This window comes from Mytilus trossulus, chromosome 1, assembly GCF_036588685.1.
Source record: "Mytilus trossulus isolate FHL-02 chromosome 1, PNRI_Mtr1.1.1.hap1, whole genome shotgun sequence".
Taxonomy (NCBI): Eukaryota; Metazoa; Mollusca; class Bivalvia; order Mytilida; family Mytilidae; genus Mytilus; species Mytilus trossulus.
The window spans coordinates 106169307-106188684 of NC_086373.1; the positions used below are offsets into that span (position 1 = coordinate 106169307).

The 19378-nt window shown below is 31.9% G+C and overlaps 2 protein-coding genes and 1 long non-coding RNA gene across 7 annotated transcripts in view; 1 reads left to right on the top strand and 2 right to left on the bottom strand.

Moving 5' to 3' along the window:
• LOC134695896 (YTH domain-containing protein 1-like) overlaps window positions 1-7006 on the bottom strand; it is a 27324-nt gene extending 20318 nt beyond the window's left edge. For both annotated transcript variants that reach the window (XR_010102860.1, XM_063557380.1), the window contains exons 1-3: window positions 6816-7006; window positions 5651-5752; window positions 3933-4151 (exon numbers count right to left, since the gene is read on the bottom strand). Coding sequence is in view for 1 of the 2 variants with exons in the window: in XM_063557380.1 (XP_063413450.1) it covers window positions 3933-4151; window positions 5651-5752; window positions 6816-6843 (349 nt within the window). In the remaining variant the exon portion in view is untranslated. The remainder of the gene's footprint in view (window positions 1-3932; window positions 4152-5650; window positions 5753-6815) is intronic.
• LOC134695933 (uncharacterized) lies at window positions 385-3033 on the bottom strand. Its single transcript, XR_010102866.1, has 3 exons — window positions 2510-3033; window positions 1695-1763; window positions 385-931 (listed from the first exon to the last, which is right to left on the bottom strand). It is a non-coding gene; the product is annotated as an uncharacterized LOC134695933 (long non-coding RNA).
• LOC134695908 (RWD domain-containing protein 3-like) lies at window positions 6603-19157 on the top strand. Of its 4 annotated transcripts, none has more exons than XM_063557410.1 (6): window positions 6603-6645; window positions 11930-12012; window positions 14685-15154; window positions 16327-16439; window positions 18460-18545; window positions 19111-19157. In XM_063557410.1, the coding sequence occupies exons 2-6, from the start codon at window positions 11940-11942 to the stop codon at window positions 19140-19142; spliced, it is 774 nt and encodes a 257-aa protein (XP_063413480.1). In that variant the 5' UTR covers window positions 6603-6645; window positions 11930-11939; the 3' UTR covers window positions 19143-19157. The 4 variants fall into 4 exon arrangements, with proteins under 4 accessions (XP_063413480.1, XP_063413464.1, XP_063413488.1 ...); XM_063557394.1 differs by lacking the exon at window positions 6603-6645 and adding an exon at window positions 7005-7094; XM_063557402.1 differs by lacking the exon at window positions 6603-6645 and adding an exon at window positions 7024-7157.
• Window positions 19158-19378: the final 221 nt, after the last annotated feature.

Consider the following 19378-nt stretch of genomic DNA (forward strand, 5'->3'; position numbering starts at 1 on the left):
ACTCACAAGGATCAATATAAGATCATGTCAGAGTGTAAACCCTTAAATGAGACACTCACAAGGATCAATATAAGATCATGCCAAAGTGTAAACCCTTAAATGAGACACTCACAAGGATCAATATAAGATCATGCCAAAGTGTAAACCCTTAAATGAGACACTCACAAGGATCAATATAAGATCATGCCAAAGTGTAAACCCTTAAATGAGACACTCACAAGGATCAATATAAGATCATGCCAAAGTGTAAACCCTTAAATGAGACACTCACAAGGATCAATATAAGATCATGTCAGAGTGTAAACCCTTAAATGAGACATTCACACAGATCAATATAAGATCATGCCAAAGTGTAAACCCTTAAATGAGACATTCACACAGATGGGGCAATATGCGCAATTGTTATTCCATAGGCCGTAATGGTAACGTTTTCTTCTGTTGCTCAGCCCATATCGTAAACTTGTATATGTATGATGGCTTGTTTCGAAGCTGAGACATTTTTACATATGTGGTTAAATTTTCGGGGTACGAAGTGTGATTCATTTTTCCGTAATTTAGCAAACCCCGAGTATCCTTTTGCGATGTCGCTCCTCATGGTAAAAAATCCCAATTTTAACACAATAAGTTCTTTGAAATTTTAATACTTTGAACACATTTCATAGCTCCATGGTTATTACACATTTATTCTGTGTTCCCTTATTTTCTAAATTAACACTAATGGTTCAGCTCAGTTATTTGTTTATCATAGAAATGTGTCAAATATCACTACACAGAGATTTTTTGTGTACACGTGACTTTTGTGTTCCTCATTTCAAGGCGCATTAGGGGTATTGTCCCATATTGAAATCCATAGTTCTGATTTTTCCAAATATTTTTAGATGATCTTCATCGGTATGACATTCTGAATAAATCTGTGTATTTTTGTCCATTTCTGAAAAAAAATAAAGTCATTTCAGCACTATATGGCAATGACACTTTTATCGCTATATTCATTTATTTTTAATACAACGTGCATGTATAATTAATTTCTTCCAGTATACCTTTACTAGTCAAAACAAGGACAAAACTTCTGATGATAACCTTAAATAACAATACACAGACCCTATTAAAGCATTCTATAACATTTTCTTGTGTCTTAAAGTGCATTTTGACAGAGAAATTATGCAAAAATGTAGATTTCATAAAAAAAAAACCAGCAAAATAACTATTCTTACTAGTGGACATCTGGTATATAATACTGTGGAAACCCCTCAAAACTACTGGGAAAGTCATTCTTATCATGTAATAAGAGTGCAATGAAGTGCAAATTTTCAAAACTTGTCCATTCACATAATTCTATTTGAGAAAAAAAGGCTTTTTACATGTATTTCAGTGAAAACCCTTTATCAGTGAGAAATCCACATGAGGTATTAAAGGAAACATTGTGACATCACACGTATTATGGCGTCATTAAATAATGACAGATCAAAATAGTGCTAAATAGAGTTTGCAGTGTTACATGAGAATCAGTTGACGCAAGATTTAACTCGAAATGTTGAGTCGAAAAGACCAGTAACCAAGCCTTTTCATTTAATAGCAAGACCATAGCAACAGTTTTCATATAAGCATATTTTTAACATACCGACTATAATTTCATTTGCACAAATACCATAAATTAATAATTTAGAGCTTACCTAATAAATCAAAATGCTTACCAGTTATTCAGGACTTTTTAAAACCTTTAGTTTGTCATCTCATATTTAAAAGTAATGATATGTCTGGAACTGAAATAAGACAAAAAAAATTAACTCAAACTGTGTTAGCATTTAATTTAAATACATAAGTATTATTGAGAGAGAAAAATCTAATTCTTGAAAATGTTATCACAAAGAAAGAAAAATGCTTCTCCCTTGTGGCTTAGCCACCTTCATTTAAACTGTTTATATTAGAAGCAATGAGTAGTAGCTAACTAGCTTAATACATGTAGTTGAATAGCAATATTGTGTTCAAGAAGGTTTGACCCTCCCCCTTTTTCACTGAGAAATGACAATATCTTGTGTTTTGCTCGTGTGCATTAACAATAGTAATTCGTGATTTTCTTAATACATGTACATGTTTTTTTTCTGTTTATTTGCGTATGATATCTACTGACCAGGGTCAAATCATTGGATAAAAGCACATGTATGATGTATCTCACTTTACTCGTGTGAAGTGTGTTATCTCCCTTGATTATAAGCTATTCCTGTAGACCAGAGTGATAATTGCATAACAAAGACTATATTGTGTCATGTTTACTTACAATTTATTTATATTACATGTAAGTTTTTTCTTGCCTTTTTCAATTGAATAAACAATTCATTTCGGATCTCTCGGGGTAAACAAAGTTATGACTGTGCCTAAAAAAAGTGTTCAGCCCCGTGCCAGTAATGCATTTAAAAGTGAAAATTTTATTGAATTTTTGCTGTTCTTTATCAATAATATTTATCTGAAATCATTTATGATAACTAGGTATAAATAAAAAACTACTAACCATCATTTTAACAATTTTCTGTGGTGTACAAGGTGAAATTAGCTTAAGACATCTCTGGATCCTAGCTCACAAGATGGGGCAATATGCGCAATTGTTATTCCATAGGCCGTAATGGTAACGTTTTCTTCTGTTGCTCAGCCCATATCGTAAACTTGTATATGTATGATGGCTTGTTTCGAAGCTGAGACATTTTTACATATGTGGTTAAATTTTCGGGGTACGAAGTGTGATTCATTTTTCCGTAATTTAGCAAACCCCGAGTATCCTTTTGCGATGTCGCTCCTCATGGTAAAAAATCCCAATTTTAACACAATAAGTTCTTTGAAATTTTAATACTTTGAACACATTTCATAGCTCCATGGTTATTACACATTTATTCTGTGTTCCCTTATTTTCTAAATTAACACTAATGGTTCAGCTCAGTTATTTGTTTATCATAGAAATGTGTCAAATATCACTACACAGAGATTTTTTGTGTACACGTGACTTTTGTGTTCCTCATTTCAAGGCGCATTAGGGGTATTGTCCCAGATCAATATAAGATCATGCCAAAGTGTAAACCCTTAAATGAGACATTCACACGGATCAATATAAGATCATGCCAAAGTGTAAACCCTTAAATGAGACATTCACACAGATCAATATAAGATCATGCCAAAGTGTAAACCCTTAAATGAGACACTCACACGGATCAATATAAGATCATGCCAAAGTGTAAACCCTTAAATGAGACATTCACACAGATCAATATAAGATCATGCCAAAGTGTAAACCCTTAAATGAGACACTCACAAGGATCAATATAAGATCATGCCAAAGTGTAAACCCTTAAATGAGACACTCACACGGATCAATATAAGATCATGCCAAAGTGTAAACCCTTAAATGAGACACTCACACAGATCAATATAAGATCATGCCAAAGTGTAAACCCTTAAATGAGACACTCACAAGGATCAATATAAGATCATGCCAAAGTGTAAACCCTTAAATGAGACACTCACAAGGATCAATATAAGATCATGCCAAAGTGTAAACCCTTAAATTAGACACTCACAAGGATCAATATAAGATCATGCCAAAGTGTAAACCCTTAAATGAGACACTCACAAGGATCAATAATGATTAAGTCATAAACATTTGGTCTAAAAACCTATATCATGGTAATAAAAAGGTCTATGTCAGGTTAAATATTTATTCATATACAATAATTTTGCTCAGAGTCTGACTAAAACAACAGTAATTCAATAGACAAGAAACAAATTAACTGGACTTTATTTTCATACGTGAAGATTTAATTTGGTAAAGGATTCTTCTAAGAATCATTAATTATTTAATGTACATGCATTGTGACACATTAATTTATTTTTGTCTCTTTTAGTCTCAAAAAAATTTCAACCACAAAAACAACATATATTCATACCAGTAATAACTTTTTCCTTTTTACTTTCTTCCCTCTTTACTTCTGCTTGTTCTTCCTCTGGTGGAGGTTCTTCTGTCACAGGTTCTTCTATAGGGTCTGGATTCTCTTCTATCTCGGTAGAAGCAAAGTCAGGCAGCTGAGCCTCCTTTTTAGAAGCCTTAACCTTTTTAGTAGGTGATTTAGACTTAGATTTAGGTTTAGATTCAGTCTTTACAACAGCTGTGAAGTAAACGTCAATATTATCAATGGAAATCAATCATCAGCTCCATTAGTATGAAATCTGTTCAGTTAATACATATTTTACAATAATTTAAAGATATCCATAGCATGTGTCTATCAAAAGTCATTTCTATTAATACAATACTAATATTTACAATATCTACACTTAAAGAGAGAAGAAACAGTATAAATATTGATTAAGTTGTTTTGACACAAAAATATGTCTCTCCAGCTTTCTCCAGTTTTATGTACAACTGACAGCAATTACAACAATAGAAAGTATTAGAAACATTACCTTCCCTGCACAAAGATTCATGTGTAGAAGCAAAACTATGAAGTATTCAATTGTTTTTTTATTAATGTGTCTGTGATGCAAACTGTAGAAGTCTAAATTCTTTGTTTAAGAAAATTGAAGTTGGCATGGGGTACCTATCATTTTAAAACTAGCAATACCTGTGTTCTTTCTGAATTGATCTAACTTTTAAGTTATGACAAATTCGAGTTTTAACCCAAATACATGCATATATGTAAACATGGTTCACTCAACATGGAAAGTTTTTAGTTTAGTACACATGAGGTTTACCTTTTAGTTGTGGTTGTGTCAACTTGTCAGATGCTGATTAAGTGGGATCCCTTTTGTAGGAAAATTTTGGTTGATTATAGAGGGAATCACTGAAGCAAGAATGGAACAAGGTCCCCTCTTAAATGTCTAAGGCAGTTAGTTTGCCCCATCAAAATTTCCTGATTCACCACTGCTTGTTACTATTTATATTACATGTTTAAAATGATGTGAACTTCAAAAAATATAATTCATAGTACCAAAACAGGGTGTTGAAATTTTTCAGTTTTACATTATAATCTCCTCTTTATCTGTAATTAATTTACACAAACCAAACTTGAGCAGTTTTGACTAAAGTATTAAATAAAACAAAATCTGAGACTACAAATCAAAATTGAAAAGCTATTGGAAAAGAGGATATATGGTATAGTTTGACAACAATTATATTAGAGAGCTTGTGCAGTCTTCAAGATGAACTGTTAAATCTACAGGTCCAGAGCTCAATTTTTGAAAATTTTTAGTTAGATTCTGTTGGCCTGTAGATATGATTTTTACAGGCCTGAGAGCAATTTTACTTGCCTGGGCTGCCAATCTATACACAAAATAGATGGGGAACAGCCTTACCAATATCCTCTGCCAACAAAAACAAGAAGGCACACCCTGACTGTTTCTTGTGGAATAAAGGGTATAGAATTTTCTTCTTCAAAAGGGAAAAATTGTGTATTGGTACTTTTATATATATATATATACATTTATTAGCAAAGGAAAATTGTTAGAAGGAACAAGGATCTATGAGTTGACACAAAGAAGTGAAACTCGTTTGAATTTCACTACATGTACATGAATATGCCTATGACTTGACTCTCTTCTAATTTGTTACACCTCAATGAACGAAATTTTATAGTTTTATTTTATTCTATATATATTACATTAGACATACCAGGTTTGGATTTAGAACTATCCTTTATCTCTGTTGAGAGGTCATCATCAACATTGTGGCCTTGAAGAATGTCATCCAAGAGGTTTTCTACTCTTTCCTCTCCTAAAAGAGATTAGAATACATTAAAGCAATACAATCTTGTGTTTTTCTACAAGGTACAGTCTTCACAACAAATTTTCAAATCTGCAGACCAAGAATTTTAATATTTGAAAATTTTAATTAGATTTGGTTTGCCTGTAGTGATAATTTTTAAACGAGAAAGCAGATAAGTTCATAAAAAACTTTTATAAAATTTAGTGTGTACAATAACATCGAACATGGTGGCCACGGAAATCACAATGGCCCTTGTGCACGATGCAAACACTAAATTTAAAATGATCTTAATGAACTTTTTTGCTTTCTGTAAAGCATTTTTAAGTTTTAAAATACATCGATTATACATTATAACCTAATAATCAATGTTTAGAAGTCACAAATATGTGCTAATATTAAAGTTTCAAGTGTTATTGGGTCATTACAAGTATTATAAACGGAGTCATTCAGCCTAAACTAAATTACAATCAACAGCAATCGCTGAGGGGGAAAGGATCTTTATTGGGACTCCAGGATCTTTTGTTTTTAAGCTTGGGATTTTTGGATTTACCGTTTCGGGATCCGGGAATTCTTTTTCCAAATACAGGACCTCAGGATTTCGTGTGTTTAGGACCCAGATTTCAGGATTTCATATTTCTAAGCCTGGGATTTCGGGATCAGGACACCTCCTATCCCCACTCATCACTGGCTTTATAATCATGTAGAATGCAGAAAGTTTGGAATCTTAATTAAATAAAGTCATAACACATATCATATCATACAGTTTTTAGTAACGACAGCTGATAAATGTATACCACTTGAACTGAAAATATCAACATTTGAAAACGTTATCAACGGAAAACGTTTCTGAAGCTAAAATTTCGAGGAAAAATGCATAAATTATAAAACTGCATAGGTGATTGGTGAGTAAAATGGTCAAACTTACGTGAATTTTTTGTTTGGACATTAATATAGGTACTACATAATTTTAAAAATAACGGTTATCTTTGATTTCAGGGTTGATATTTATTTTTTCAAAATGCTTTGTCCTTTTTCAGCGCATTTTAGATTGCAAGCACGCTGTAGTTTATACCTTTAGAGTCAGTTGACTCCGCACTCATAACGCTCAAAGAGTGCCAAAGTTATTCCGTGTATCTCCTGCTAAAATGCCAAATTTCAAAGAAGAACAAATACTCTTAAATCATTTGTCTTTTTTTAAGATTATTTTACAATTTTCAAGATGGCCGAATCACTTCCTATTCGGAACTATGAAATTTTACACCTTAGAAAAAGCAAGAAACAATCCGAACGAGTTTTGAAGTTATCTCCCATGGAAAATTTATAACAGAGATCAAGAAAAAGAAGAGAACAAGTAAACTTCAGTTATTTCACTGTTGCTTAGACGAATTAAAATTAGCAAGCACAATATTAACCAGTCAGTAATGTCCACTTCTTTATACAAGTATCAAATATAGCCACTTGTAATTTCCACCTCTGTAGCATTCTCTTTATTTATAAAAAGAAGCACCTCTTTATGATCTCTTTATGAGGACAGTAATGGTGGGAACTGTTATGACGTTTATTGGTAAACATTCTTGCCAAAAGATGTTAACGGTCACTTTTGGTGCATGACGAAAAAATGTACGACAATAAAAAAATAAGCTGAATTTGACGAATCAGGCTTTTCCCCCCTACAATATCAGTTAATTACCAAATCGCAATTACAAAGTGGAAAGCGATTGTAGTTGCAATAACTTGTTTTCCAATCCACAAAGAAAAATATGTTTGAACAAAAAAGTTTAAAATAATCAATTTTATCGGGGATGGCTCAATGATATGTAGCTTCATTTTGTGTGCATTTAATTTTTAAGTCTTTAATAACGCCATCTAACAAACTATTGAGTTGACCTCTGAAGACCTGATGGTTATATAAACAATATAAACATTGAATATAGATATATATATATATATACTTTTTGTAAATTGAAAGAGAACCCTCTAGGTTTGTGTAATTTCATATCAAAGATTAAAAATATATGTTAATCATAGTATTTGTCTGTATAATAATGACTTTTTTGTGGATCGACTCAATCAATCTAATGATTCACCTTTGTTTCACTTTCAATGTTGACATTCTTTTCCTAGGTAAGGGGTTTATTAAAGTTCACATGATTACAGATTACTTGCTAGTGAATAATTCTTCATCAATGTTAATTAGCTTAATTTGACCAAAAAAAAGTGATAGCTAAATGCAAATTATTATTTCACTATTTCATTGTATTTCACTTTCGTTAATCATACATAAACCAGTTGTTGGCATGACACAGGTTATGTTCTTTTGATAAATGTTTAAATGATGATATGATACTAAACCCCTTACAGGAAGGATTGTGTCTGATATTCCTATGATGAAATCATAATCTTTCAATCAGTTTGATTGAAGTCTGGAGCTGGCATGTCAGTTAACTGCTAGTAGTCTGTTGTTATTTATGTATTATTGCCATTTTGTTTATTTTCTTTGCTTACATGTACATCTTCTGGCATCAGACTCAGACTTCTCTTGAACTGAATTATAAATGTGCATATTGTTATGCATTTACTTTTCTACATTGGCTAGAGGTATAGAGAGAGGGTTTAATTTTACAATGAGGTATTTGGTGTACATGACCTTGTTGAAGGCCAAATTATGAATACATCGACAACACATATATCCTATGAGTTTTATTATTGTGCAGCAATATATATTTTTATAGATATAGGAGTAATAGTCTTTCTTAAATTGACATTTATTTTAAATTGTGCAGACTTTATCTTAGTAAAGAAATACTTATAAGTTTTATCCTGTGCAATACCACAATGAAAATTTCACAATTACATTTTATTGTAAATAAGATGATACCCTTCACCTATGTTTACCAATCAAATCTTCACCCTTTTTTTTTTACCTGTTTTACCTGTCGCCAAAAGGTATAAACTACAAAATTTTAAAGAAAAACTTGGAATTCGAAGAATATTTTAATATTTTGGACTTCAAAGACGCTATTGTTTTTTGTCGATTTCGAACGACTAATACTAAGTTGCCGATTGAAACAGGAAGATGGCAAAACGTGATAGAGAAAACCGCTTTTGCAGTCTATGTAACAATCGACAAATAGGTGACGAATATCATTTTATATTTGAATGCAATTTTTTCCATCAAAAACGAAAAGAGTTTTTAACTGCATATTTTACAAAACGGCAAAATACAGTTAAATTCTCTGAACTTATGTCAAGTACAAGAAAACCAGTTCTGAAGAAGCTTTGTTCTTTTATAAAAAATATAAATGCTTGTGTTTGTACTCAAGGCTTGTAACTTTTGTAACCTCTCTCGCTTGTTTTGTACATATTGTAAATATTTATTGTTGTATTTGTTTTCTCTGTACCAATGTAATGCTTTATGAGAATAAAGATATATAGTAACCATATCACCACAAATTTTGTTTTTTTTTACTCATGAAAACTCAAATTAAAGTCATAAGAAACGAGTGACCGGTGAAAAATAATGTTCTTCCAATTCTTAAACCAATGCATACAAACATCATAAACTTAGTCTTCTGTGCTCGAATTTATCATTTTTTTCGTGTAAATTTCGTATAATCGTCAATTTTTTTTTTCAATCAGTCAGTGTTGTTGTGAAAATATGGCAGGTAATTAAAGTTCGTGTTTTGAAGCCGAAGTTTAACGATTGTCACCTGTTTGTCAACAATTGACGTAAAATAAACAAAAAAGCATGGAAATTGAGCATGTGTTTAACATGGAAATTCAGATAATAGTTTATTTTAAGGACATCCATGCGTATTGTGGTCACCAGATTTTTACGAGATGGGTCACACTGAGGTCACCTTGCATACGGAAAATATATCGGAGGAATTGCTTGCTGGAAGGAAGCAATTCAAATAAAGTAAACTTCTTCTAAATATGAATAAATTAAAGAATTTTCTTCAGAAAAATGTATATGTACATAAGTTTTACAATGAAAACTATCCATTGAGTTATAAAAAACATATGCATTATTTTTTTTTGATTTGAGGTTTCTTATGACTTTAATAAGCATGATAAGAGAATGGTTCTTTGAAATACCCAAGATATGTTAATATTTTTTTTACTACAATCAAATGTATGGGTTATTTCCTACAACTGTATGTAACAGGCTATTATTTGAACTTGGAACTATTTTTAATTATGGAATTTGCATAATTTCTTGAGTTTAAATTTTTTAATTAATTCCATGTTTATTTGGTATTATAATTTTTTGAGTGGTTTATAACACTTTCCATACAATGTACTTTGGTTAGATAGTGTTGTGCGTTGCACAGTACATTCTATTGAAAATATACTATTTTCTTTGTAATAGAAAGTGTTGTGCGCAGCACAGAACATTTCAGTACAGTATGAACATGGAATTTATTAAAACTCTTTAACATATGAAACAGGATGTGAGGTATTATTATAATTGATCTCAAAACAAAATGAATGTTAGAAAGTGTAAAGATGATACTAAATCTATGATAACTAGTACTATATCAACATAGTATGATTAATATTAGTCAAGGCAATATAAAATAAAGTATAACAAAGAATACTACCTACCATTTTCAGAATCTGTCATTTTGAAAAGAACATAAGCTACTAATTTAACATATATTTAATATCAGAGGTTGACATATACCTGACACATATTTGTATCCTAAGTTTATGACGTCATTCATTAGCATGGTATATAACTAACCTTTGAGTGTTATGAAAAAAGGCTTAGAATACAGATGATTCACCTAGTAATGTCAAATACACTTATTAGCATAGTAATTAACAATTGATCAGTAGAGAGTAAAACTATAGAGTTGTAAATGTCATCAGAGTTGTTTTCTGATGTCATTATATGAGTCATGACAATAGACAGGTGCTCTATTCTATAGGTTCTAAACCACTAACTAGTCACGACAATAGACAGGTGCTCTCTATTCTATAGGTTCTAGACCACTAACTAGTCACGACAATAGACAGGTGCTCTCTATTCTATAGGTTCTAGACCACTAACTAGTCAATGACAATAGACAGGTGCTCTATTCTATAGGTTCTAGACCACTAACTAGTCAATGACAATAGACAGGTGCTCTCTATTCTATAGGTTCTAGACCACTAACTAGTCAATGACAATAGCCAGGTGCTCTATTCTATAGGTTCTAGACCACTAACTAGTCAATGACAATAGACAGGTGCTCTCTATTCTATAGGTTCTAGACCACTAACTAGTCAATGACAATAGACAGGTGCTCTCTATTCTATAGGTTCTAGACCACTAACTAGTCAATGACAATAGACAGGTGCTCTCTATTCTATAGGTTCTAGACAACTAACTAGTCAATGACAATAGACAGGTGCTCTATTCTATAGGTTCTAGACCACTAACTAGTCAATGACAATAGACAGGTGCTCTCTATTCTATAGGTTCTAGACCACTAACTAGTCAATGACAATAGACAGGTGCTCTATTCTATAGGTTCTAGACCACTAACTAGTCAATGACAATAGACAGGTGCTCTCTATTCTATAGGTTCTAGACAACTAACTAGTCAATGACAATAGACAGGTGCTCTCTATTCTATAGGTTCTAGACCACTAACTATGAGTCATGACAATAGACAGGTGCTCTCTATTCTATAGGTTCTAGACCACTAACTAGTCAATGACAATAGACAGGTGCTCTATTCTATAGGTTCTAGACCACTAACTAGTCAATGACAATAGACAGGTGCTCTCTATTCTATAGGTTCTAGACCACTAACTAGTCAATGACAATAGACAGGTGCTCTATTCTATAGGTTCTAGACCACTAACTAGTCAATGACAATAGACAGGTGCTCTATTCTATAGGTTCTAGACCACTAACTAGTCAATGACAATAGACAGGTGCTCTCTATTCTGTAGGTTCTAGACCACTAACTAGTCAATGACAATAGACAGGTGCTCTATTCTATAGGTTCTAGACCACTAACTAGTCAATGACAATAGACAGGTGCTCTCTATTCTATAGGTTCTAGACAACTAACTAGTCAATGAACTAATTGAAATTAAAAAAACACTCAATTTCATATGAAGTTAATAAAAACTAATTCACAATAAAACCTTGTTTAATACTCATTACATTAAATATTTGTTTTATTTCAGACAATATGGGATGTCTGAATTAGATGAAGAAATACAGAGTTTAAAGTCATTTTATTGTCAACCTGGGGAATTTGCAGTCAAAGGTAAGTGTATTTGAACTAAAATTTACAATGAGAAGCTAGTTTATTATTTATCCCTGGTTACATTTTGATCAACTTGGAATCAATAGGTGGATAATTTTCACAGGTTTCATTGTTTATTTAATATATGGAATGCAAACAATTGTCATTTTCTAATGATTTAAACTCAAAACTTGCTGTATATTTCAATTAAAAAAAATGTAACCTTATTGTGCTAAAATAAAAAACAATTGAGAAAAAAATGAAGACAAACTATTATGCAATGTACAAACGAAATTCAAACAGTTGTGCATTTTGAACACCTGGTGAGTAAAATTTTGCAAAACGCCTTCAAAATATTTATTTTTATACAACCGCAAATTTTGAAAAAATTTTCGTCGTATATTGCTATCACGTTGGCGTCGTCGTCGTCCTCGTCCTCGTCGTTGTCGTCGTCGTCCGAATACTTTTAGTTTTCGCACTCTAACTTTAGTAAAAGTGAATATAAATCTATAAAATTTTATCACAAGGTTTATGACCACAAAAGGAAGGTTGGTATTGATTTTGGGAGTTTTGGTCCCAACATTTAGGAATTAGGGGCCAAAAAGGACCCAAATAAGCATTTTCTTGGTTTTCGCACTATAACTTTAGTTAAAGTTAATAGAAATCTATGAAATTTTGACACAAGGTTTATGACCACAAAAGAAAGGTTGGGATTGATTTTGGGAGTTTTGGTTTCAACAGTGTAGGAATTAGGGGCCAAAAAAGGGCCCAAATAAGCATTATTCTTGGTTTTCGCACAATAACTTTAGTTTAAGTAAATAGAAAATAATGAAATTTAAACACAATGTTTATGACCACAAAAGGAAGGTTGGTATTGATTTTGGGAGTGGAGGTCCCAACAGTTTAGGAATTAGGGGCCAAAAAGGGACCCAAATAAGCATTTTTCTTGGTTTTCGCACCATAACTTTAGTATAAGTAAATAGAAATCTTTTCGTTTGATTTTGACAAAAAATTAATCGGTTGGGTTCTTTGATATGCTGAATCTAAAAATGTACTTAGATTCTTGATTATCGGCCCAGTTTTCAAGTTGGTCCAAATTGGGGTCCAAAATTAAACTTTGTTTGATTTCATCAAAAATTGAATAAATGGGGTTCTTTGATATGCCAAATCTAACAGTGTATGTAGATTCCTCATTTTTGGTCTTATTTTCAAATTGGTCTACATTAAAGTCCAAAGGGTCCAAAATTAAACTTAGTTTGATTTTAACAAAAATTGAAATCTTGGGGTTCTTTGATATGCTGAATCCAAACATGTACTTAGATTTTTGATTATGGGCCCAGTTTTCAAGTTGGTCCATATCAGGATCTAAAATTATATTAAGTTTTGTGCAATAGCAAGTCTTTTCAATTGCACAGTATTGCACAATGGCAAGAAATATCTTATTGCAAAATATTGTGAAATAGCAATTTTGTTTTTAATTAGAGTTATCTTTCTTTGTCCAGAATAGTAAGCAAGAAATATCTAATTGTAAGAATTTTTTCATTTGGAGTTATCTTTCTTTGTCCAGAATCAACTTAAATCTTTGTTATATATACATTCACTTTTTACTACCAACTGATAAATTAAAATAATCTTTACCATTCAGTGATAACAAGCAGTTTTTTTTACATCTTAACATTTTATGATGTATTTAAATGAGTAGTAATTGTTGCAAACTCCATTAGAAATTTTAATTGAGATTAGTTTTGGAATAAGGGAAAGGGGGATGTGATTAAAAAAATTGGGTTCAATTTTCTCATTTGAAATTTCATAAATAAAAAGAAAATTTCTTCAAACATTTTTTTGAGAGGAATAATATTCAACAGCATAGTGAATTGCTCTAAGAGAAAACAAAAATTTTAATTTCATTAGAACAAATTCATTCTGTGTCAGAAACCTATGCTGTGTCAACTATTTAATCACAATCCAAATTTAGAGCTGAATCCAGCTTGAATGTTGTGTCCATACTTGCCCCAACCGTTCAGGGTTCATCCTCTGCGGTTGTATAAAGCTACGCCCTGCGGAGCATCTGGTTTAAATTTGAATTTATTGTCCTTACTGCAATGATTATAAACAAATGTGAGACTTAAGGTTAACAATCTGACAGTGGCAAAGACAGCATTCACTTTTTGTATAATGCTTATATTCCACAAGCTTTAAAACCTGGATGCCTCATATCTTGTATTCCCTCTGTCATATGTACTTGACGTCATTTTCATGGTTCAGTGACTGCTTGAAAATAAAGTTTTCAGTTGAAATACACCCTTACTTTGAGGAATAGAATAACTTTACTTGGCAATGGGTTCCTTGCAACTGTTACATCTACATATCATTCATATGGATTACCTGACCTTGACCTCTTTTCATGGATCAGTGATTAAGTACATATTACATGACCAAATCTGTCTCTTCGATATTAGTTGTACGGAGTGATTATTATGTGCCCATTTCTGGCTGGCAGAGTTCATTTGACCATGACCTAATTTGCATGGTTCTTTAGTCAATGTTTAGATTTTGTGGGTTGATCCTTTTGTGATAATAGGACCATGTATTTGTACAGTGAAACTATACAAATCTTTGATAGGACCACTTTATTTGTAATATGGAATGATTGTAATGTACTGCTACATTTTGTATTTATTTTGATTTTATAGAATTTGGAAACAACAAACAAATATTAGTTCATTTAAAACATAACCAACCTAGCCAGGAGCCAATTCTTATAAATGTTGACCTCAGAGTAACAGAAAGTTATCCTGAACAAATACCAGATATTATAGTAAACAGTCCACAACTGACTCATGAACTTCTAACAATCATACGTAAAGATGCTACAGAATGTGCTCACCAGAATCAAGGACAGGCTATGATTTTTGTAGTTTTATGTAGTATTCAGGACAACTTAGATAAACTGGTTGATGAACAGTATTCTTTAAAGGTACCAGAGGAAGATGAAACAGGAGATGTGTGGAATTGTTTCTTGTTACTTGATCATATGAGAGCTAAATCTAAATACATTAAAACAATTCACAAGTGGACACAAGATCTTGATCTTAAAGGGAGATTACTGTTCTGTGGGAAACTTATCCTTATATTACTACAGGGTCAACATGGTAACATTAAGGTAAATTGATAAAACTCATTTTATTTTAACTCATCTAGACTAAATTCCCTAGAATAATATTTTCAGTTACTTAAATATGTATGTTGATTTTTCAAAACCTAATTTATATTTAGCTATATTGTGGTAATATTTTTGGTCTTTTAAGCTCGTAGGACCAGAGCATTGCATATCATTTTAGATGCTTCATCCATCAACCAACATTAAATTTTTTTAAACATGTTTAAACATGCATTAGTTGCCATGAGGTTTTTAATTGTTTTGTAATTTATTTATTTTTTTTGGGGGGGGGGGGGGGGGGGGTTCAATTCTCAACAGCATAGTGTATTGCACAAAAGCAATAAAAAAGGGGGTTAAATTTTTATCTTTTTTTTTGGGGGGGGGGGGGCAATTTGCAACAGCATGGTGTATTGCACAATAGCAAAAAAATGAATATAAATTCAATTCATAAAACCTATTCTAAGTTCTTTGAATACAGTTATTCTGTGTCAGAAACCTATTATGTGTCAAATATTAAATTAAAATCCAAATTCAGACCTATATTATAATTTAGTGTGAAAATTGTGTCCATTTTTGTCCCCTGCTCAAGGTTGGACCTCTGCGGTCGTATCCACCTGCACTCGGCCAAGCAATTAATTTAAACTAGGTTCCCCAATGAAGTTTTGTTAAATTTGGCCCAGTAGTATCAGAGAAGATTTTTGTAAAAGCTAAAGCTGAAAAGCGACGGACGGCAGACACAAAGTAATGAGAAAAGCTCACTTGGGCTTTTGAGCCCAAGGAGCTAAAAAGTTTTTTTTTCACATGTCACACTTCACACGCAAGAAAATGGTGTATCAAGGGTTCGTGGCACCGCTGTTTATTAATTTGACATCAAATTTTTTAAATAATTGTAATGAAAATCTTGCGTACACTTATGATTTTAATATATGGCACACAAATAGCAATAAAAGTATAAATATGTCTATTGATTGGGTATGCTTAATTTATATATATCTCTTGTTCACCAGTGTACCTAGTGAGCATTATAAGAATTGTGTCAATTACTTGCAAGAAAATTAGTTAACATATGTATTTTTAAACAAAAACAGTATTAATTTTGATTGTCTAAATATTATCAGAAAAAAAATGTTTGGTAAAATATGTGTATTTAAATTGAAGGACTTTTTATATTTTAGGACTATCTAATCAGACATCGAAGTGTAAATGTTGATGTTGATTCACATGGAAGGAGTTGTAAAGAAAGAATGTTGTCTGTTATATGTGAAGAGAAGGCTACAGGTGGCAAAAGGTATGTTCCTTCCAATGATTGTAGTTCAAAGGAAATGCTCTCTGTGGTACAAATGTATTATCAATGTAAATATATAATTTTGAAACACTATTCTTGCATTACGTTTATATTTTTTGCTCGACATAGGGATAGTGATCCGGAGCTAACTTCTTAAAAGCTTTATATTTTAGAAGGTAGAAGACCTGGATGCTTCATACTTTGTATAAAGATGCCTCATGTTATGAAGTTTCTGTCAGTCACATGTTCAATGTCCTTGACCTCATTTTTATGGTTCAGTGACTACTTGAAAATTTAGTTAAGATTTTTTGTAATGTTAAATTCTCTCTTTAATATTATAAGTAATAGAATAACTATATTTGGTATGTGCGTACCTTGCAAGGTCCTCATGCCGGTCAGACAGTTTTCACTTGACCTCGACCTCATTTCATGTATCAGTAAACAAGGTTAAGTTTTGGTGGTCAAGTCCATATTTCAGATACTATAAGCAATAGGTCTAGTATATTCAGTGTATAGAAGGCCTGTAAGGTGTACATGTCCAACTGTCAGGTGTCATCTGACCTTGGCCTCATTTTCATGGTTCAGTTGTTATAGTTAAGTTTTTGTGTTTTTGTCTGTTTTTCATATACTGTATGCAATAGGTCTACTATATTTGGTGTATGGAATTGTACATGTGTAGCTGGTGGGTGGCATTTGATCGTGACCGCATTTTCATGGTTCAGTGGTCAAAGTTAAGTTTTTGAGTTTTGGTCTTATTATCTAACACTATATGCAATAAGACAACTAAATTTGGTGTATGGAAATATTTTATGATCTATAAGTCAGTCGCTCAGATTTAATTTGACTGTGACCTCATTTTCACAATTCATTGCTCAGTGTTAAGTTTTTATGTTTTGGTCTTTTTTTCTTAAACTATAAGCAATAGGTCAACTATAATTGTTGTATGGAAGAAATGTTAGCTGTGCATGTCTGCCTGATATGGTTCATCTGACCTTGACCTCATGTTTATGGTTCATTGCTAATTTTTTAGTTTACTGGGTTAATGTTTAGTTAATGTGACAATTGTAAAAAAGCTTTATGTTTAGGACTATCAACATAATATCAATGATTAGTAAAGAAGGCAAAACATTTCAGCGTGTGCACTCTTGTGTCAAATATATAACCTACAAATGGGAAAAACCAAAAGGATAAATGCTTTAGACCATTGAAACTCAGAAGGTCTAGACAAAACTACATAGATAACTTTTGTACAAAGAAATTGCAACCTTTGTTTCACAAATTGTGTTATCAATTGATTTCAGTTTACAATCAAAATATATAATTGAAATAATTCATGTACTTTATCATTAAGTTATGACTGGGCAACTCACTCTAGAACTAACCTGGTGGTAGCATTGTAAATATCTCTTTGCACCATATGTGTACAGAATAACTTTAAATTGTACCATGTGATGAGCTGTGAATGGCTAACAATATGTTTAAATTCTACAATTTGAAGTGGAAGATGCACTTTTTCATGTCCCCCTGTGTCAACATTACCATAGAGCATACTGTAGTCATAATTTCTTCTCCCAATGTTAATTTTAGATGCTTAGGTCTTTTCCTCTGTAACTATTGTTTACAGGGAAGCTATATGCCTATGGAAACTTTTACAATGTACAGTTCTGTTGGACTAGGATCATTTGACCTGAACCTCATTCTCATGGTTCCAAGTTAGTTTCTTAGACAGTTGCCACAAGAGTTAAAATCTTTGTAAAGTGTACATGTTAAACATGTCATATATGGCCATGATCTACGTCTAAAATATTAAGATATATATGATGAAGCTGGCAAAGCTGGTGTTAATTTATTGATAATTATCCACTGTCAGTTATGTATACTTTTATGTTGAATAATGAAATTAAATTCAAATAAACAATATTTTGGTTTACATTTATTTTACATTTTTTGTAGCAATTCTGATTATAAACCAATATGAGGTTTTGATATATTTTTATTTTTGATTTGTTCTTTATATTTTCAGATTTCCAGACTTTACTGTTATGGAGTATGATTTAAAAGAAGACTTGGTGAAGCTATTTTCTGACTTTAATCTGTCCTCATTATATTGTAAATATATTAAAGATGTTTATTTATGATCATATTTATTATTGTATTTATAATGCATACATGTACAAATCATAGAACTGCATAACAGATTGATGTCCTTTTCATTCCTATGTTTCAAAGGTCATTGTGCTTTGGTTCTGATATAAAAGAACATGTAACAATTACTCACGTAAATATTTTATTGTGATGGACCTATGATGTTAACATCATATACTACAACATCATATACAGCCAAATGTGAGTAGGTCCAGGAAGGTCTTATTTCAGCCCTAAAATGGGACTCATAAATAACAATATTTGTGTTCTGAAAGACTGAAACAAACAAATTGTATAAATAAAGGCAACATTGGTATACAGCTGTTTTTGTTTTCTCTTAGTTTTAGTTGCATCCCTAATCAAAGCATTTTGAAGATCTATTTCTTTCTGAATAACATATTGCCAATCATACCACATCTTTTTTTTTATATATTGGTTGCAACCTTTGACCAAAATGAACTTGTTATAATTTTATAAAGAGATGTATATGGATGATATGTTTGATACACATTCTAACTTAAAATTTTAGGGTGGTCAATGCATGAGGCCAATGTCTTCTGAAGCTTTAACTACTGACAGATATTTATATATCAAATGCTTGATAGTGACGTCCTCATAGACATTAAGCAGTGTAGAACATATTGAACAAGCAAAGGTGCTATATAGTCTGCATAGACGTTAAGACAATAAGCTGTGTAGAGCATATTGAGCGAGTAAAGATACTACATAGTCCTCATAAATATTAAGAAGTTTAGAACATATGGAACAAGCAAAAGTACTGCATAGTCCTCATAGAC

Bases quoted from the DNA above. Each gene is read 5' to 3' on its own strand.
- LOC134695908 (XM_063557410.1), top strand. From the start codon at position 11,940: ATGTCTGAATTAGATGAAGAAATACAGAGTTTAAAGTCATTTTATTGT. The intron at 12,013-14,684 runs GTAAGTGTATTT...TTGATTTTATAG, and splicing joins TGGGGAATTTGCAGTCAAAG to AATTTGGAAACAACAAACAA. The intron at 16,440-18,459 runs GTATGTTCCTTC...TTATATTTTCAG, and splicing joins AAGGCTACAGGTGGCAAAAG to ATTTCCAGACTTTACTGTTA.